General features: G+C 44.5%; 2 protein-coding genes across 2 annotated transcripts; both read left to right on the forward strand.

The window, feature by feature from the left end:
• The first annotated feature begins 105 nt into the window (after window positions 1-105).
• On the forward strand, window positions 106-9,382 carry LOC110082429 (arylacetamide deacetylase-like 3). Its single transcript, XM_020799959.3, has 4 exons — window positions 106-141; window positions 6,301-6,517; window positions 7,284-7,347; window positions 8,210-9,382. The coding sequence occupies exons 1-4, from the start codon at window positions 106-108 to the stop codon at window positions 8,982-8,984; spliced, it is 1,092 nt and encodes a 363-aa protein (XP_020655618.3). The 3' UTR covers window positions 8,985-9,382.
• A 2,295-nt stretch (window positions 9,383-11,677) lies between these two features.
• On the forward strand, window positions 11,678-18,367 carry LOC110082438 (arylacetamide deacetylase-like 3). The gene has a single exon (XM_078379072.1). The coding sequence runs from the start codon at window positions 17,657-17,659 to the stop codon at window positions 18,365-18,367; it is 711 nt and encodes a 236-aa protein (XP_078235198.1). The 5' UTR covers window positions 11,678-17,656.
• Window positions 18,368-21,783: the final 3,416 nt, after the last annotated feature.

Consider the following 21,783-nt stretch of genomic DNA (forward strand, 5'->3'; position numbering starts at 1 on the left):
CTATTGTAAACATAATGAAAACATTGTTTGAAACCTTGCATCGAAGTGAATCAATTAAAAACAATACAATGAAAGAAAGACAACCATCAAGCAGTTAAATACGACATGGGGGAGTTTTCTTGGAGTGAGTTGGACTCGCAGGTAAGAAACGCTTGATCTCTGAGCAATCATGTTGAGAATCCCACAGCCAGTATGATCATGGGAAGTTCTGGACCTCCAGCTAAAGAAAAATAAACACTTCCCATTTCTGAACAGACTGTCTTGCTCTGGGGACTATGATTACCCCTTCTCCTTAGCAGCTATGTCTTTCTAGGGAATCAGACAGCTTGCTTTTCCTGGTCATATTTTAATACCTCTAGTCTTCCCTGATCTGTTTCCTTGAAAGTGGGGGACGCTTTTTCCCCTCTCTGGTTGAGTGGATTCTGAGGCTGTCACTCCTGGGCCTCTACCAGACAAGGAGAGGTTCCTTTAAGGGGGTTCCTGTAAGTGACCTGGCTGATGAGCGCCATCGGTGAGAAGGAGAGGAGTAGGTGGAGGCTGGGATAAATGAGGAAGACGAGGACAACCTGTGGGCCACCTTCTGAGAAATGGCAGAAGAGATGGGACTTCAGAGGATCAGGAGATAGGGGAAGAAGCTGTTGAGGCTTGGGATCCCAATTCTGTGTCTCAGCTGAGAAGGATGTTTTACTATCCAGTGAAGTATCTCTTCATTTTTACTCCACCAGATAACCTGGCAGTGACGTCCAGAGGTGGCTGTTGTCTGACGGTTCCATGCAAGAACACCCTCTTCTTCTGATGCATTGTAGTCAAATACCATATTTTTCCATGTATAAGACGCTCCCATGTATAAGGCACCCCCCCACTTTTCTAACCCAAAATTAAGAAATCTAAGTGGGGCTTAGCAAGTGGGGGGCAAGCAGGGATCAAAGCCCTGCAGGATCACTTTGATCCCTGCTTGCCCCTCCATTTATTTTTGTTCTTTCCTCAGCTTCCGTGTATAAGACGACCCTCAATTTTTAGTCTAAAGATTTTAGACAAAAGTATAGTCTTACACATGGAAAATATAGTAAATTTTTAGATTCTCTTGTTTCCGCTTTTTGCTGCTGGGACATCTACGACTGGCGGCCAGGAATTGTGATCTTCTGCCAGAGGCTGTCATGATACTGTTTGTAGCACCTCAGTCTTTGGGGGATCCTGAGCACGTAAAAAAAAAATCAAGCAACATTGTTATACCTTAGTTTGTCACTGACTAAAGTGACATAGCGCAATATCATTATGTACTGCTCAAGCATTCAATATTTCTCCCAGTCACATCATTGCCGAGACCAGGTGTTCTCGACATGGTTTTGATCCCATTGAGGACTCCTTCTCAGATTCCAGGACTCCCTGTCAAACAAGGATACAACACGAACAAATGAATTTTAAAAAAAGAATAGAATTGTTTTCAAACTGTGCCCCCCTTCAAATGTGCCAGGTCTGTAGCCCCCATTGAAAATGGCTGGTTTAGAGATGCAATGCCCAAAATCAAACCACGCAGAATGATGTACAACTTCCAGGAGTGGAGAAACAAAATAAAGATGTAGTCAGTAAATTAACTAAATGTTGGGAGCCTCCATAAGACATAACTCTGTATTGCTTTCCATTCCCATGGATATTAAGGTATATAACTGCTGGATAGCTGGGTGGTTTACATCTCTGGCTGTGGAGCCAGAGGTTGGGAGTTTGATTCCCCCCTGAGCATCCTTGACAGGGACCGGACTCCATGATCCATAGCGTCCATTCCAGTTCTGCAGTTCGAAGATTATGTTATATCATATTTGTAGCACATAACAGGACTCAAGGCAGTATACATGTTATCATATGACAGAAGAAAATATCATTCTGCACAAGGCCTCCCACTGTGAAAGAACCCTGGGAGAGCATTGCTTTTTGGCCACACCAAACCACAAACCAGCCCGATTTGTTTGTTCTGGTTCGTAGTTCAGTCTGGGGCCCATCACTACTCCCAACCTCTGGTTCTGCAGCCAAATATCTAAGCTACTGAGCTATCATGTGGTCCACAGGCTTCATATGAGTGATATCTGAGGTCCTATGTGAAGAACAGTGGTTCCCAACCTTGGGGTCCCCAGATGTTCTTGGACTGCAATTCCCAGAAGCCTTCAGCACTAGCTGTGCTGGTCAGGATTTCTGGGAGTTGTAGTCCAAGAACATCTGGAGACTCAAAGTTGGAAACGGCTGGGCAAGATGCTTTGAAGAACCCACACCATCTTCCTATCTGCTGTGGTGTCACAACTGTCAGGCGGAGGAGTGTGTTGGAACTGATTATTTTATTAATCACAGGCAGGAATCTACAGAAGAGCAACTTAGAGAAAGATAAACAGATATATCTTCAAAGTCAACCAAGGAAGCAGTGTTGTGTATATCTTCTGTCTTTGCCACATTCTTTTTAGGAAGGAGACATGGGGCTTTTTAGTACTATTTTGTTTTCGGCAGGAGGAGTGATCATCATCGGTTGCTTCTTGCTATACTTTTGGGCAATTCTTTATGATCTCAGATGGACTCATATTCCTCCCGAATTTGATCATCCATTAAAGCTTCGCATTATTCACTGGAGCTTCATTTTGATCCTCCATGTGGTAAGTCTGCCACCCTCTGTTAAAGTTGGGTTGTAGAGTTCAAGAAAAATCGGGGCACGGTGTGTATTTAGCATAAGACCATGGGTTTTGAAACAGAAAGTGTATCTAAATCTCTTGTTGCTTTGTCTGCAGTGGTATTCGTTTTCTTTATACCTATCAGTGAAGTCTTGAAAAATATGGATACGATATTGTAACAGTAGAAATGGGAGCACGCCTTCTATTGTAAAGGATATCGGACACACAACAAACACATACAATCATAGTACTCCTCTGGCATACTTTCAGGCAAGGAAAGCATTAAGTCATTTTCCAGATGGCTATGGAATTTGATAGGTTTCTGAAAAACAAAACAAATCAAAAGCAAAACAATAACAAAAAAACTTAAGTGCTGTATAAAATCCCTCTGTGCCAACCACATTTAATGAACACAGTGAATTCTAGCATGGTGAGGATGGTATTGTATTTATCTATTTTGCTTCCGTCCTTCTACCTATTCGTCATCAACTCCTTCCTTCATTTGTTTTATTGTCTTTCTTCTGTTAAAGGGTAACAGCTTATTGGAGACAGCTGAAATCAGAGAGGTCCAAAATCACCCTTTTAAGAACTTCGTATTCATAGCCCTGGTTAACCTGTCAGTGACACTTCTCCCGCGCCCATTTAAAATAAGAACGAAAAGGAAAAATAAGGAATCACATGTTGTATTCGTGAAGGCTTTCACAGCCAGGATCTAATGGCTGTTGTGGGGTTTTTTGGGGCTCTTTGGCCATGTTCTGAAGGTTGTTCTTCCTAACCTTTCGCCAGTCTCTGTGGCCAGCATCTTCAGAGGACACCACTCTGTGCAGTTTGTTTGGGAATTGAGTATTTATGGCTGTGAGATCAGCTTTTGTCCTTTTCAGGAGATGGGTGATTATGGTGATCAGTGTGTTTTTGTTGTGGGTGTATTGTATGTTCTCAAATTCTTTCTTTCCTGTGCATCACTTCCACTTTTTCAGTGCAGCTGTTCTGTTCATCTTGGCAGGCTACTACTCTTTAAAAAGAAGAACTAATCACATTTCTGTGGAAAAACCAAGAGATTTGCTTGTCTCTTTGGGCAGGATATGAGAGAAGTTTAACACAATGGATGAGTGCATTTTGATTCAGAATTACTCCAGACAATGTGAATTAGAATCATTTAGCCATATTGGTTCCCTAATAATGGGAGTTTTGGTCCAGAAAAATAACTTCTATAAACTCTGGTATTTATATCTTTGATAATGAAGTACTTGGTGTATATCACAAAATGGTGGATGGTGAGATATCTTCAGAGCAACTAGAAGTTAATAATTTGATGCTCAGTGAGATAAGAATGTCAAACCTGCTGAGAGCAGGCTAGTTCACACACACCACCTGCTAACACAATTATAGGCTTCGGTCATTGTGTGGGTTGGAAAAACCAGATACACAAGTGTAGTGTCGGCTTCAAAGCTAAAAATGTAATAATATCATAATAACCCTAATCGTCACGTTCAGCTCCTGTCAGGGAGACACAGTGGGGAATTGAACTCCGAACTTCTGACTCTGCAGCCAGAGACCTACAACATATTAAATAAAAGCCAAGCATGAGTCAACTGTGGCTAACAGAGAGACAGATGACAGAGAAACAGTCAATGACATGGTAGGCTGTATCAACAAAATGTCCAGATCAAGGTAAATAACCTGTTGCTGTGTGCTGGGGAAAAAAAGCCAATAAACCTATCACTAGACACTTTTATCAACATTTCAAACATTTCTAATGAAAGATTAGGAAAACCTTCCTAATGGTACTGTTCAAGAGTGTAGGTTTGTGAAGAGAGACTGGACAGCCATCGGTCAGGGATAACTATCCTCTTGTTTCCCTGCGGTGGCAAGTGTCAGTGTGAGGAGGTGACAGGTAGAGCCTCTAACGGTGGATTCCATGAAGTCAAGAGTCTTGTTACTACTGGTTTGCATTGAGTTGAAGGAACAGGGTTCAAAAATGGTTGGGTGCCTGGTGTATCAGCTCCAGACTGACATCAGCCAATGGATACCCTCCAAGGAAGGCCAACATGCAATAGGCTGCCCCATCCTCCAAGCCTGTTCTGCCCCTGATGGATCTGCTGATGTTCTGTTTGCATCCAGCTGGTCACTGGAGGGCTGATGATCAGACGGCCTCCCCCATGTCCTTGCCTTTTAGTGGGCTGGAACTGGACTGATTCCTTGGCCAAGCGTTCTCAACTACCAGCGGTCAATCCTCCCCCTAAAGCACTGCTCCCCAACCTTGGGCCTCCAGATGTTCTTGGACTTCAACTCCCAGAAATCCTGGCCAGCAGAGGTGGTGGTGAAGGCTTCTGGGAGTTGTAGTCTAAGAACATCTGGAGGCCCAAGATTGGGGACCACTGCCCTAAAGCACAGAAGATAAGGACTGGTTCTTCCTTCACCAGCTCCTGTTCCTCTCCCTCAGAGTCCATCAAGTCCATCCACCTCCTCCTTAAAGTCTGGGTCCCATCATTTGTGGGGCTATTTTGACATGAGATCCATGAGCCTTTGGAAGGTGGCCATGGCCCTGTGGAGCCCAAAGGGCATGTGGGCAAAGTGGAATAAGCCCTTGAGAGTAGCAAAGGCAGCCTTCTTCTAGTCTTCCTACCTCTGCGAGAATCAGCCAGTAACCCTTTGCTAGGTCAAGCAAGGTCAGGTACTGGGATTTTCCCAGTTATTCTAATACTTGGGGCATACATTGGGCATCAAATTTTGATTCAGGCAATGAAAATTGATGCAAAAATCAGACACTGCCATCCGTTTTGGGCACCAACAGAGACTCACCACCCTAAGGCACAACATGTTATCTACTTTGTCCTCAATTCCTTTTCATAGCAGCCAAGGCCCAGCAAGGTCCACCCATACTACGTCACCATCTCAATAGCCTGCTTTAACAGGTTGGTACTCATGTGGGTGCTGGAAAACACACCCCAAAATTCCTCTCTGAGGACTTGCACCTGGCACTGCCTGGTGTGGGTTGAGATGCTCCCTCAGTGACAGCCCCAGCTTTTTGCCTTGCTCCACTAGCACTGACCCAGGCCCTAGGCCCCAAACTAGAGCTCATAATCCACAGGGTGCCTTGAGGCACCACTTCAAAAGGCTCTTCACCCTGAGTGAAAATCTTGGCTGTGGACAATGGCAGGAGGAGCAGGATCTTTTGCTGGAGTCTGTATCAAAACCAGGAGTGGACACCCAGGATTGAATCTGAAGGTTGCATTGATTCTTCTGCACACACAGAGCTCATCCTAAGATTTCTTTAGCTAACCCAGGGGCCATCTGCAATTGTATCGTCGGCTGTACCAGGGGCAGAAATTATCCTGTTCTTCCTCCCGCTTCTCTCTCAGGGGGTTCCGGAGACCTTGGGGCCAGCTTACATACAGCAACTCAAAAACCACAAACTTCATCGAGGCCTGCAGAATCTCACTCATGGTGAACATTATGTGATGCGGAGTGGAAAATGAACTTATTTGAGCAAAGCAGAGCCGGGACAACTTGTAGCCATTGGGAGGGGAACTGAAGATGCTTTTGGGTTGGGCAAACCACATTGAGCTCCATCTCCTTGCACCCTAGTAGGATAGAGGCAACAAATATGCAGTAAATAACTGCTGTGTTGTCATTTGTCTCCAAACAGGGGAAGATTGCTCGGATCCTGCACCTCCACCAGGAGCCAGTCATCATCAATTTCTTTCTACGGCTCAGGAAGCCTAAGGCCCATCCCAGCATCTCCTCCAAAGACTTGTGTTTCGATGGGGTGCCAGTCAGACTTTACCAGCCCAAGGCGCCCTCTGCTGGCAGAAGGAAAGGATTTGTTTTCTACCATGGAGGGTGTGGGTTGTTTGGAAGTATCGGTAAGCCACTTAGGCCACAGCCGTCTATATGTTTTACTCAGAATATATAATTCAATTCAATTGGAACTGGAGATGTGAACCACTGGTTTTGGGCTGCCACGGAAGCTCAAGGATCTTCATGTCCTAGAACGTCTAAGATCCTCCTCAAAAAAAGTGCCCGCTCTTTCTCACCTCTGTTTCTAATGTCAACAGGAAAGAGTGATTGTTTTGTTGCTTCGGTGGATTGTCTTCACATAGACATTGTAGTGCTCACCACAGATGGCCTCATTTTCCTATAAAAAGATCTGCTATGTTTCGTGCATTGGTGTAGGATTCTCTCCCTTCCTGTTACATTTTTGGGAACAAGTGCCATTCTTACACTTTTTAATCATCCCAGGGACCTTCAGCATAATTTTGAGAGCTTGAAAACACCTCTTTAAAATACAGTGGTGCCTCGCTAGACAATGATAATCCGTTCCACTGAAATAGCTGTTTAGCAAAATAATTGTCTAGCGAAAAGCAAATCGTCGTCTAGCGAAAATTGGTTTGCGAAGCAGGGACCAAACATTGTCCGGCAAAATTCCCCCATAGGAATCACTGTTTTGCGAATTGCTATAGTGATCGCAAAAAGTCAGTGTCTAGCGAAAAAACTGTCATGCGGGGTAACTGTCTAGCGAGGCACCACTGTATGGGAATCCCATGGTGCTGATAACTGATAAATCTAATAAGATCTCATACATCTTGAGAGACTAGAATTTTTCAGTGAATGCTTTATTTTTCTTTGCAGGGACCTATCAAAACATTTGCAGCAGGATTGCAAAGAACAGTGATTCAGTGGTCGTCTGCGTTGGGTAAGTGAATTCAATCAAAGTAAAGACATTGGAGGGAAGGAGTTATATGTTTTCTCTAATCGGCTTCAATCAGAAGTCTGGCTGCCCTCTTTTAGACAGGCTAAAGTTTCCGAACGTTGTTCAAAGGCAGCTCCATGCGGCGTGCACTGCATTGTTCTAATCGGGGTGTAACTAAGGCTTATACCACCATGGCCAAAGAAGAAATGTCTAGCAACAGATGCAGTTGGAACGCTAGCTTTGAAAATGTATTTCTGGACATCACAGAGAACTGAGCATCCAGGCTCGTGAATGAATCAAGGGCAACACCTAAGCTCTGGACCAGATATTCTGAGTGGGAGTCTAACTCCATCCGGCATAGGTTGACTGTCTATTCTCTGATCCCCCTTCTGGCTGACCAGGAGCACCTCTGTCATGTCTGGATTAAACCTCAACCTGCTTACCCTCCCACAGTCTGTTGCTGAATCTAGGCACCGATTTAACACTGAAACAGATTCCTCAGACTTAGAGGGAATGGAAGGCAGAGTTGGTTACCATCAGCGTACCAGTGCCATTGAGCTCCAAAGTTCTGGACAAAGTCTCCCAGTGGTTTCATGTCTATATTAAACAGGGGACAAGGTTCAACCTAGAGAGACAGCATAAGCTGATAGTGAAACTATCAGGCAGGTGGACCCAACACCAACTTCTAAGATGTAATCCAGGAAGTACTGGACCCAAGCATTCACATTCAAATTGACCTAAAAAATGTGTACCACCATCATTTTTTTCTCTCTCTCTCTCCTTCCCTCTTTTTCATTCTCTCTATCATGGCCTGGCCAAGGATCCTGGAAGGTTAATGCTTTGCTTCTCTGTTATGATCCCCCAGGTATCGCCTTGCCCCTAAACACCCCTATCCCACACAGCAGAAGGACTGCTACACCGCAACGGTGCACTTCATGCAACATGCAGAGAACTATGGGGTGGATCCTTCCCAGATCATCATTGGCGGGGACAGTGCAGGAGGCAATTATGCTGCAGCCATTGCCCAAAAACTGGTGGGGAGATCAGACCTCCCCAAGCTACGGGCGCAAGTGTTGATCTATGCGGGTCTCCAAGGTATGGACTTCAACCTACCTTCCTATCAGCAAAATGCCACTTTCCCGCTCTTGTACAGGCATAATGTTGTTTATTATGGCCTGCACTACCTGGGAAAGGACATCTCTCTGAGGGATGACGTCTTGAAGGGATCTCATGTGCCGGAGGCACTGAGGCTCAAATATGGGAAGTGGGTGGATCCTGACAACATTCCAGAGAGATTTAAGCGCCGAGGCTACGAGCGAGTCCCTCTTGCTCCTTTTAAGCCTGAAGTGTACAAGGAATTGTCGGACATCTTGGAAGTCTCTTTTTCTCCACTTTTTGCCGAAGACTCTGTTATCCAACAACTCCCGGAGACTTTAATTGTGAGCTGTGAATACGATGTGTTTCGGGATGATTCTCTCCTGTACAAGAAACGGCTGGAGGATAATGGAGTGAAAGTCAGCTGGTTCCACGTCAAAAACGGGTTCCATGCAGTGATGAACTTGACGAATGTGGGCATTTATACTTTTGCTGCTGGTGTAGAAATACTGAAACAAATCGCAGATTTTGTCAAATGTTTATGAGAAATGCCCTGCCATGTCCCCGTGTGGCAAAAGTGTAAGATGCATATTAAAAATGGCATATATTTGGCATGCTTGTGTTCACTACATGTGAGATTAAGGCTGAGTGTTTCACAGCTGGGGGGGGGGAAGGAAAAGGGGGGGATCAGTTTAGTTCATTTGTGTCCAAATAGAGCCGTATAAATAACACCTCCCGATTCCATAAGGGCTGTATTTGTTATACAGTCAGTGTGTGAGGGCAGCATAGATGCCCACCAAAATGGCTGCCTATCTCAGGAAGGCACTGAGGGACAGCAGCTCCCTGTCCAATCAGAGATGGCAGTGGTGGGTAGCTCCTCCCACGGGTGGTCAGGATTGGATGATTCAATTCCAGGCCATATCTGAGGGGGTATTAAAGGGGAGTTGCCAGCTTCAGCAGCCATTTGACTCTGGATCTTCTTCTGAGATGGTGGCAGCAGCTGCTAGAGCCAGCGCTGTATTCGGATGGGTGCAAGGCAGCAGTAACACAAACGGGAATAGCCAAGGAGGGAACAGCTAAGCCCGTGGTGGTGGCAACATCACACAAGACCTCAGGGTGGTGCTGCAGTGGGATTGGCAGAGGAAACAAAATTTAGTGTTTAGGCATCTTCAGAGACTATGGTAACATGCTCTGAATAGACGGAGCAGCATCTAGTGTGGCTGAGAAGGCCAATTCCAGAGTGACCATCCCTTCCAGACTGGGGACAAAATACAATCGTTCCCCAGTCCAGCTCTCTGATTTTGCTGCTTTCGGGACTGCCTCTTTGCCTCGGCCTGCTGGACAAGGGTCTCTTCAAATTGGGAGAGGCCACATGGCACTGCCTGCCTCCAGGCTGAACGCTCAGAGGTCAGGGGAAGATATTGAAGGAAGATGGGGCAGGAGTACTGGGGCAAAGAAGGAAGGTGGCCAATCGCTCATCGTAATAATTTTAGAAAGGCAGAGCTGGAAGGGACCCTCTGGATCATCCAGTCCAGCCCCTGTCAGGGAGGCACGGTCGGAATTGGAACTCCTAACCTCAGGGTCCGCAGCCAGAGACCTAAACTACTGAAATAAGTGTTGCTGTTCTCCACCTGAGTCTGGGACTTCAGTATATAGTCTCCTGCTGTAGGGTCTGAGCGCCTCAAATAATGCTTTAATTCACCTTGCGGATATGTATTTAAGCAAATCTCTGTTACCAGAAGCCCTGGGCCATTAAGGTCATTCCAGATCTTGAAAGATACAAGGAAAGGGAACAAATAAACTGGGGGTTTCCCTTTGTTCTTTTGCTGAAGGGGAGAAGCGCAATAATTAAGAACCCTTCTTACTGTCAGAAAAGCTTGATTCATTTCTGTGACCACAAGGGGGCACAGAAGGACAAGCAAAAGAGAATTATCTTAGGATGTGACTACATTGTTAAAAAAAAGGTAGGAAATATTATGACTTTGGGGTGAACGGATTCACCTGCTTCTGCTCCAGTATTGCCTAACTTTCCACCCCATCCTACGAAATGGACACCTTGCACCACTGACATCTTCAGTACAGCCACACAAGGCTGACCCACCCCAGAAGAACTGACAAAATTCTTGTTTCCATGGCTTGGCTCTTCTTATGAACCAAACTCGGATGGATTACAGGGACCTTCCTCATCTAACTTGGAGTATCTTGACAGGAAAAGACTAGAACGTAAAATATGTTGGTGATTGTTGTAGATTCATACTCAGAAATCCTGTTGAGTGGGTTCCAGCTGCATACTGGAAATTATATGGCATACCAATGGCAGATGCTGCTGACTAAAGACTTTTTTTTCAATTTTGGCATGTGAGCAATTTTATCTCCTTGCTTTGGAGCTGAGCAAACCCTGAAAGAAGAATACTTTATTCAGCAGCAATCTGCCACTGGTAGTGACATCATTCTCCTTGCAGAGATGGGGGTTGCCCCGCAGGATTTGGGCCATAGAATGGTAGCGTCGAAAGATATCCTGATGATGATGATGATGACGATATAGCCCAATCATGAATGAATTCACAGTGCCAGCATCCCTGATCAATGGCTGTCTAAGCTTGGATTGAAATAGAGGTTAGATAGCCACCTGTTAGGGACACTGATCTGATTTCCTACTTTGACATGGAGTTTAATATGATGACCCAGGAGGTCCCCTTCCAGCTATACGGTTCTTGCTACTAGGATCCCATATGGCTGTCTTTCTCAATCACAGATACACAGATTATTTCTCTCTCTCTCTCTCTCTCTCTCTCTCTTGGCCCAGCCTGAACTTTCTCTGTGCTGGTAAATTACAGAATCATACCGTTATAGAAGAGTAGAGCTGAGAAGCACCTCAAGGTTCATCAGATCCTTTATCGCATTTTATGGCAGCCTACACTAAAGCCTGTGGTTGGTGGCTTAAGGGAGAGCTTGAGCAAAACCTTGATATGTTGGAAGAAAGAGGCAAGAATCTTCTCTCCATCTTTTCAGGCAATCAAGAACACGCCAGAGGAAGGGAGGGGAAAGGAATACATGGTTTGGGTGCGACCTGAGAGAACGCCCGGTGTATCTTGGCAAAAAGAGAGAGACAGACCCAAACGTTGATGGGAGAAACGCCTCTAAGCAGGTCTTTCTATCTACTCCACCTATGCAGTGGGAAGTGCCTATGACTCACATCTCTATGCTATACTCTTGCTTGATTGCAGGAAAGCAAAGAGACCTCGTTGTTCGAGAAGTACCATGGTTTTCCTCTTAGCTCTCCTATCCCAGTTCTCAAGCGTTGTAGCCTTTTTTTCCTGCTTGCTGCTAGCATGGGCCCTTTTTTACCATTTCTCCACGACACAAATGCCTTCTGGGATTTGTCAGCCTCTAAAGATCAGAATCCTGCATATTCTGGTGGTCATGGCTTTTAGCCTGGTAAGTTGCTGTTAGTATTTGCTTTTAAACGCCAAGTCTGATCAAAAGAAACTTGACAGGAAGAAGCTGGGAAGAAGAATAAGACAGCAGTTAGATGCTTGGGCCCACTGGGAAGAACAAATGTTTGCATCTTCATATGCACATGTATGTGCAAGCATGGGGTGCTGAATCTAATGTTTACCATCTGATTTATACCAAACGTTTGCTTTGTGTTTGGGTGAGAAGTGGTTAATTGTTGAAAAACGGAGTTAGGTTCTGGGATTTCCCCCTGCTTCGTGTCTCTTTGTGAATGGTTGTGAGCACAAAAGGGTATCCTGTAGACCACCTTGACTTGTTCTGTATTCTTTTTAAAATATATTTTAAAATGTTTTTACATCCAGACACAGAATCCCTTTGCAAGCATGAATCTCGGTTTCACCAGGATGGAGTTAAAATGTTTCCCTGAGAGTCAGCTAATTGGGTCCTGACTGACAGGTCAAAAGTTCTGATTGATCCAGGCCTGGAGCTGATCTCCACTTGGAAGACTTGTGCCAGTAACCTAGTCTCAGAAATCCTGAGATAATGTTTACTGAAAGCACTCAAGGCGGGGACAAACATAATTGTGTTTTTGTAATATACAAATTCTTTGAATATGCCTAACAAAATTGTATGCTAATTCTCTGGTGACACATAGCAAAATGTCCCTTTTTCTGGAGAATAGTTACTTTATTGTTTTCTTTGCAACAACTTACTTTTTATTTTACTCTTTAAAGTAAACCTGTCTTTTGACTGTTTCCATGACTTTTCAGTGCCTTACAGCACTGCAAACATTTCCCTTCCCCACCTAGAATGTGACAACTTTGTATCTGCTTTGCATAGCTCTTTCTGACAAGGCTCTTCCACATGTGCTCAGTGTGATAAGAAATCACTGTTTCTTGTATTTGAAAGGGCTTTCTCAGTAATCAATACTGCAGCCCCTATTGCCTGGATTCTTTCCAAATAAAGTAAAATGGGTGGGACTAACCATCTTCCTTCAAGATGAGCAAGACTGGTATTTTTAAATTTATGTGATCTGCTTTAAATCTGGGAATCACCTCTTTCTGAAGGGGAGGGAAAACAATTTTTTTAAAAAAATCATAACTCAAATATTCTTTTGCCCAACCATCCCCACATTGGGTGTAGAGCATGAGCAACTGTGCCAAATTTGGTACTGATCCAAAGCCCCCCAAAACTATAAGCTTCTGTTTCAGTTGTTCCCATTTTTAGAATTGCCTTATAGAATGTTGATTTGCTCTCCCAGCACAAGATTGTTGCTGTACTCTCATGAAGCAACAATTCACCGGACATCACCTCCAACTGGACATATAATGGCCCAAATCCTGTTCAGCAGCCTGTGCAACTGGAGTGATATTACTGGGAGCATCAGAATCCCTCTGATTCAATGGTTCTTTCTGTGATTTCGAGGAGTATGCAACATCCTTCCATTGTGTGTGAGTTGTGTACATGCCAAAATTGCAAAAGGAAGCTTTTAATCAGCAACCACCTTCAACTGTTATAAGAAGAATCCTAGAACTGGAAGGAACCCTAGGAATCATCGAGTCCAGCTCCTGTCAAGGAAACACAGCAGGAAATCGAACACTGAACTTCTGGCATACCTAACAACTGAGCTATCTAGCAGTTCTATTGATGATATCAGTGCAGGGGTGTAGTTGTGCCACCCTACCAGGAGTTGTTGCCATTGATGGATGGACGGCATGGAGGACCTTCTTATTGGCTCTGTCAGATCATGTCCTCTGTCCACTCCTCTCAAGCTGCCATTGATTCATGTCTCTTCAGAACTGCAAGAGATCCAGGAGACCCCTCAAATATGGCAAAACTGCCTTCCATGCACTATAAATGGCAGAAGGTGGCATTTCCAGCTTTTTCCAAATCTTTTTTGGGGTGTGTCTGTAGCTGCTGTGGGACCCTCACCCTAAATTACCGTATTTTCCATGTATAAGACTATACTTTTGTCTAAAATCTTTAGACTAAAATTGAGGGTCATCTTATACATGGAGGTAAGGTGAGGAGAGAACAAAAACAAGTGGAGAGGAAAGCAGGGATCAAAGCGATCCTGCAGCGCTTTGATCCCTTTCCCCCTACATTTGCTCAGTCCCACTTATTTTTCTTAATTTTGGATTAGAAAAATGGGGGGCGTCTTATACATGGGAGCGTCTTATACGCGGAAAAATATGGTAAGTGTTTCACAACAACTATTTAATGTCTCACTTTGTTTCCTTCCCCTTGGCCAACAGGGTCATCTTTTATGGAAAATGGGCTTCTGTGGTCGGTTTGCCTTTATGAGGATCGTCACAGATGGAATCCCTTCAGGGAATGACCCGCGGATCTCCATCCAGAATACATATTTTGAACATGTGCCTGTGAGGATTTACCATCCCATAAAGCCCTCTTCTGAGAACAGGAAAGGAATCCTGTTTTTTCATGGAGGAAATGGCACTCTTGGAAGCATTGGTAAGAAAAGTTTGATTGTGTCAACACAGGGGAGTCGAAGTAAAAAAAAGAGATACCTGCGTTGGCGCATGTGTATCTGTGCCAGTGGTCATGCGCATGGACATACAAATCCAAAATACATAGTAAAGGGATATTAGCCAGTAAATGAGCCAAAGGAAGCTGATATTGGCCAGTACGTTATCTAATCAATATACGATAAATAGTGAACTATTAATGCACTACTAATCAATAACTGATCAATAAATTATAAACTCATAGACGAATTAACTTTATTTCCTAATCAAGGTAGGTATCGCCTTAGTAAGTATAATGTTTTTGTACAAGGAAGTCGTTGGTTTAGGTGTTTGGCTGCAGAGCCAGAGGTTGGGAGTTCGATCCCCCCCCCAGGGCCTCCTTGAAAGGGGCTGGACTGGATGATCTTTAGGTCCCCTTCCAGCTCTGCAGTTCTAAGATTACTATTACTATATATTTGGAGCAAAAAACATTTTACCTATGAAGGGCCCTCGGGGGTGATCTGTGGAGGACTTATAGTCCAGCAATGGTAGCAACAAAACCCGAAGTGGACACTGAATCGTATGAGGGTGGAGTCAGGCCGAAATGGGTGGATTTTGCAAAGTAGGAAAGTTTCGAAAGGAGGCAAAGATAAATAAGAAATAGGAACACCAGAGATAACCACACCCACCTTAAAGAGCTTAAACGACTTTTCACTGTCTCCATATCCTTACATTTCTTACCCTAAGAGATCACCAAGGATTGACTCCCCCCCCCCCTGCATTTTTAAACATTAAAAATGAGGCACAGTACTGCAGAATCCGCCCGGTATTGCTTCTCGGTGTAGTGAAGAGATGGAGCGGCACTGTCAGAGTTGTGCAGTGTTGCCAAAGGGATGAATTTAGTTTTATTTGTTTTATCTTATTCTGTGGCTTCTCTCCTTCTTGGCAACAGAATACGGCTGTAAATGTTGGGAGTTCTTTTCACCCACAGTAAGATTATATGCTGTCAACAATATTGATAAATCTATGAGGTATCCGCTCAGCCCACACTGCCTTGGTTGGGTTAAGAAATAGTGCTATGAAGTTGCATAGATAGGCTCGGAATGCAAGTTAGCAAAGTTTGCATCAGCTAACGTTTTATTAGCCTCTCCGTAACTCCAGAACATAAACTATCTGTAACAGTTGAAATAGAATCCTTTTTAGATACTCTGGACTGACGGAAAGACGAGGAAGTGGGTCCTAGATCAAATCGAGTCTGAACTATCTCTGGAGGCAAGGATGTAGAAATTGAAGCTGTTCTTACTTTGGGCATGTCAGGAGAAGGCAGGATTCTCTGGAAAAAAATAATACTGGGAAAGGTGGAAGGCAACAGGAAAAGAGGAAGACGAAATACAAGAGGGACTGACTCCCTAAAGCAGTGGTTCCCAGATATTCTTGGACTGCAACTCCCAGAAATCCTGGCCAGCAGAGCTAGCGGCAAAGATGTCTGGGAGTTGAAGTCTAAGAACATCAGCAAGCATAGCACATATGGGAACGCATGTAAACTGGAGCTATAAGCACCAGTTGGGGATGGACAGAGGTGGATGCCAGGTTTTATAACCCCATACAACAACAACATCATGGTCATGTGCCAGATCCTGAGAGGAGAGCTAATTCTGTCCCTCTCTTCAAAAAGGGTGAAAGGAGGAACTTGGAACTACAGGCCAGTCAGTCCGGCATCAGTCACAGGGAAAGTCCTGGAGCAGATTATAAAACCAAACTCTGTCTTCCCGCAAGGCTCATCATCCTGAGCTTGGTCTCCCTGCTTGGGGAATTTCTTGAGATTTTAGCCAGTGCCCTGAGACCTTGCAAACCTCTCCATAAAAGTTGGCTATTGAAAGAATTCCCCCATGGTGCCCGTTTCCTCCATATCAGTCCTTTGAATATTTGCGGAAATGAAACCAATCATTTCTCTTCCAGACGCGTATGACCGAGTATGTCGTTGCCTAGCCTGGAAAGCTGATGCAGTGGTCGTAAGTGTAGGGTAAGTGACTCCGGCATTGCCTCAGCTGGAATTTTGTATCTACCAATTCTATGGTGGGCAAAGGCAAAATGCACTTTATATGGAACATTCACTCCCCAAGGTGGCATTTCTGGTTGGAGTTATTTAAGATTTGCATACTACCTTCATTGGGTTTGGCTGGGAGGGACCTTTCTGGGCTGTCAACCAATCAAGCATTAACCATTTCCTTCCCTGCCTCTGATTTTCAAGAGAATTACACCTCTCTGTTTCATCATATTTCCCCCACCTCTCTTGTAGTCTGCTGGCCCTTAGTAGTTAGCAGGTTATGAAGTTAGAGTGCAGTGAGAAAATAATCCACAGGAGTCTGCTGGAAGCAGGCTGTGAATCTGTCATTTTTTGGTACAATATGCCGTTTCTGATCGGTTCAACTGTGAGTGAATAAAATCTTTTATTCTTTCTCTTACCCATGTCTCAGAGTGAGTTATTGAGACTGTAAGTGCCAGTTGATTAGATGATAAGGGGTGGTCTACTCTGGGGAGATTTGAGGCTACAGTGGTGCCTCGCTTGACGAGGATAATTCATTCCATTGAAATCGCTGTTAAGCGAAATCCTCGTCAAGCGAAACGAAAAAGCCCATTGAAATGCATTGAAACCGGTTCAATGTGTTCCAATGGGCTAAATACCTCAGCGTCCAGTGAAGATCTTCCATGGGGCGGCCATTTTCGGTGCCTGTAAAACAATGAATCTGTCCTAAAACACAGCAGGGAGCCATTTTGCACAGCGGGCGGCCATTTTAGAGCCACCAATCAGCTGTTTAAAAATCGTTGAAAAGTGAAAAATCAGTTCCCGAAGCAGGGAACTGATCATTGTCAAGCGAAATTTCCCTATCTAAACATCATTTTGCGATCACAAAAGCGATCGCAAAAACTTCGTCAAGCAGTTTTGTCGTTTAACGAGGTAATCGTTAAGCGAGGCACCACTATAATTCTGCTTTGTAAATCCCTGCACTTCTTCTGTGCAGCTAGACGTTTTTAACCAAAGTTCAAAACTCTACAACAGTTCTCTGTGAGGAGAGGATTCCCTCCATCTGGAAAACAGGCACACCCGGTCTGTGAATGTTCGGGAGCAGGTGGTTTTACCTTTGAAAGATGGGATGGCCAAGAGGTAACCTTGTAGCCTTGCCATGAAAACGGGGAATATAATTTGATGGCTTTGTCTTTACAGGTACCGGCTAGCACCCGAGTACCTTTATCCGACGCAGTTTGAGGATTGCACCACCGCTGCGGAATACTTTATGAAGAATGTAGAAAACTATGGGGTCAGCCCTGCTCACATTGTGATTTGTGGGGAGAGCATCGGAGGAACGGTCGCCGCCTCCCTTGTCCAAAAGCTGACGAAGAGAACGGACCTCCCCAAAATTCAAGCTCAGGTGTTGATTGCCCCTTTCCTCCAGGGTGTCAATTTTAATTTACTTTCTTACCAGCAAAACCGCTGGGTCCCTTTTATTGGCCAAGCAGATTTTCTATATTGCATTTTCCTATACATCACTAAGAACATGTCAATCGTTGACTTTGCCTTGGAAGAAACTCATATCCCGGAGGAGAGAAGGAAGGAATACGAGGAATGGCTGAATCCAAACCATGTTCCCAAGGAAATAAAAATGAGAGGTGATTACACCGAACACCAGATATCCCCTAACCCCATGGACCATGTCTATTCCTTGATGGAAGCGATCACGGGACCAACTCTGGCTCCACTTTTGTCTGAAGATGATGTCATTCAGCAGCTCCCCAAGACTTTCATTTTAACCTGTGAATTTGATGTCCTAAGAGACGATGGCCTTTTGTACAAGAAACGTTTAGAGAACAACGGTGTTCCCGTCTCCTGGTGCCATCTGAAAGATGGCTTCCATGGCGTGTTTCTACTTTACAAGCGCTGGTTTCTAAATTTCACCTTCTGCCAAAGAGGTTTAGACAGCGTCGTGGAGTATGTCAAAAGCTTATAAAGTTCCGAGATTCACTGCATGGGGATCTTGTGTCTCGTTGCACTGAGGATGGGAATCCCCTTTCCTTCCCGCAAATGTGGGGGCCTCCCTCTCTCCCTTGTTTGCAAAAATCGGTCAGCTGTGGAAGGGAAGCAAAGATGGTCTTGGATGGAGAGCAATCCATTTCATGCAAAGAAAACTCGGGACTTAATCAGAAGATCATCTTGGATTGAGCTGGAAAGGGTTACTTTGCATGGTGCGATCCTTGTTGGGGAGTTCCCAACCTTCGGTCACCGAAGTGTTCTTGGACGACAACTCCCAGAAATCTCAGCCAGCACATCTGGTGGTGAAGGCTTCTGGGAGTTGCAGTCCGAGAACACCTGGGTGGCCCAAGGTGAGGGGCCATAGCAAATTTCAAGTGACTTTTGTGTTCATATGTTACTGGTCTCTATTTCTTCAGCCCAGCTCCCAAAAATGAGCATCCTGCTGCTGGCCCAGAAGGGCCTAGATTGGGCTCCGAGCAGGTTCATTAGTTCCTGAACATCATCTGGTCTCTATAAAACAGATCGAACCAGACTGTGTCCTGAGTACTCCATAAAGCGTCCTAAATCCCACCTTCAGACAGTTGAAGGTGACTCTTCTGCTATTATGCCATCATGAAGTGCTTTCTTGTCAGACCTTCTCCTGGTGACTCTTGAGAAAGGTGAAAATTAATGGTGTTTTTTTTTTAAATCAAGTTCAGTCTCACAGACAAGGCAAGCCGGTAGTTAGGGGACTCCAGAGGGCTACAGACTATGTTTTCCCAGCAGTAGACCAGAACTGAAGATTTACGTAGCGTGCTCTTCGAGTTCCCTGCCCAGATGAAGCAAGAAAGCTTGGGCCCATCTACTGCACTTGAGAAATCTCTACTCCCGAGGAGCTCTTTCGCTTCCAAGAGTCCTCATGGATACAAGGAACCTAACTGCTTTTGGTTGCGATATGCGCAAGAATCAGGCATGAGTCAATTTCCCACGGGGTTCCTCTGGCAGTAAAGATCGTATACTGAATTAGCCAAGATATGGCAGGGACTATACCTGTTTCCCAAGCCACTCTTATGATTTGCATCTGTATTTGGGCTTGGAAAGTCAAAATGAACTGTGGGTGCATGGAAAATAAGCACACATAATGTGTGGCAGTGCATAACTTCATTTGTGATCGCGGCATAGATCTGTTAAGGCACCAGTCTTAACTTCCATCTCCCTGGCTCTGGTTGAGCATCTTAAACTGAATTTTCCTGGTTTTCAAGCACGAGATTCAGTTTTATAGCACCAAAGAGCGTGGGATATACTGATCAGGTACTTTCTTTGCTGGCAGAGAATCACCCCACCTCTCTCCTGAGAATCAGCTAAGGTAAAATGGGATGCAGGCTAGAAGTCATTTAAACAGGTTCAAGATTCCCCTTCATGTTTATACATGTTGCCGGCCTCTGCTTGCTGTTCAACATCCTGTTGTAATAAAAGTTCAGGAGAGAACTCCGATTTTTGCTCAGAGGCTCTTTCTAGGGTGTGTCTCTTGCACGATTTATTTGAGTATTTTGAAAACCAAAGACGAAGGGAAGCTCATAGTTGAGAATCAAGCATCTTAATAGCAACAGCCAACAATAGAATCAATCCTTCCAACAGGATGTTCATGAGATAGAGGGTCCCTTACACAAATATGAATGATATAGATGTTGGAGTCTATTTCAGACATTTTACAAGGGGTTCGTACATGGGACAGCAACCATACAGCACTTCCCGGCTAACTCTGCAGTATTTGCACCATACAAAACAAATGTAAAGTCTGTTGATCTGCCTCTCTTTCTCTCACATACTCAAATGTTTAACTAGTCATACATATATACATAGACGTGGTGGCACTGTGGGCTAAAGCGCAGAAGTCTTTGTGTGCTGCAGGGTCAGAAGACCAGCAGTCGTAAGATTGAATACACGCGATGGAGTGAGCTCCCATCGCTTTGTCCTAGCTCCTCGCCAACCTAGCAGTTCGAAAGCATATAAATGGGAGTAGATAAATAGGTACCACCTCGGTGGGAAGGTAAAACAGCGTTCCCTCGTCACGCTGGCCACATAGCAACGGAAACTGTCTTCGGACAAGCGCTGGCTCTATGGCTTGAAAACGGGATGAGCACCGCCCCCTAGAGTCAGACACGACTGGACTAAAAATGTCAAGGGGAACCTTTACCTTTACCTCTCATATATACATGAATCAATATGTCTACTTGTGGACCTCTGGCTCCACAGACAGAGACCTAAGCCACTGACCTATCCAGCAACGTCCATTGTTTTATAATTGGAAAATTGCAGGTAAAGAGGAATTCAGTTTACAAGCCTGGTTACTGAGGTGGCCTCTCTGAGGAAGCCCCATTTTCAGATAGCATATGCGTCAATTACAGAGAATGAACATGTGTCAATTACAGGGATGGAATATGTGTCAATTACTGGGCAAAGAAGCTGATTTCCGATGGTCCGGGACCCATTTTGTCCTGCTACAATTGTTCATGCATTCCAGACCCCCAGCAGTTTCCAACGTCTTGGTCACTTCCAGTTTTTACATGTTTTTTTATTTTTTATTTTTTGCATAAAGCAGACTTTGGGGAGGGCAGGACAGCAATGACCCCAAATACATTATCCTTTTTGCCAAAGAAAAAGCTTCTAATGCAAAGAGAAAAGCGCCGAGGATTCCAGACTCTCACTCTTTCTCCCACTCTGCCGGTCAGACGTAAAACCAAATCATTTGGGTGAGTTAAGACATCTTGTTTTGCATTTCCAGGAGACAGGCGATCAGACCACACCTTTCCCAAACTTTCAAGAGCCAGCTAGGGTGGTTGCTTAAGGTTTGTTATCATCCCAGTTAAGTAGGTGTTAAATTTATCTGTGCTGAAAGTTTCTGATTGCCCAATCGATAAGGCATCAGATTTCTTGGTTTCTTTGGAGGGAGATAGAGAGAAAAATTGCATAAAAAAGAAGTGAGTTGGAGCTCAACCTTTTCTTACTTTACCTGTTACGATAAATATGGGAACCTGTTTTCCATCACAAGAACAACAACAATGAGGAAGTGACTAGTTACTTTAAAACTGTCTCACACTCACACAGAGACAGGGTTCAGGAACATGAATGTAAATCAAGCAGTCTTCGGTGAACCATTCAAGATTCTTTACTACAAAAGAGGAAGAAATAGAAAATGAAATCTGGTGACTAGAAAGTATCTGTAATGTGAAAGAGTCACATCCTTCTGAAGTCAGTAAATTGAGTACCCAGTTGTTGGGCGGGGGGGGCAGGACTTTGTAGCCCTGCGTAATTGAATTTTAAGCCACCCAGAGACAGTTATAATTGCTATGGAGCGGTGTAAGAGCAGCACACTTTGTTTATGTTGATATATTATCCAAGATGTCTGATTCA

This window comes from Pogona vitticeps, chromosome 7 (assembly GCF_051106095.1).
Source record: "Pogona vitticeps strain Pit_001003342236 chromosome 7, PviZW2.1, whole genome shotgun sequence".
Taxonomy (NCBI): Eukaryota; Metazoa; Chordata; class Lepidosauria; order Squamata; family Agamidae; genus Pogona; species Pogona vitticeps.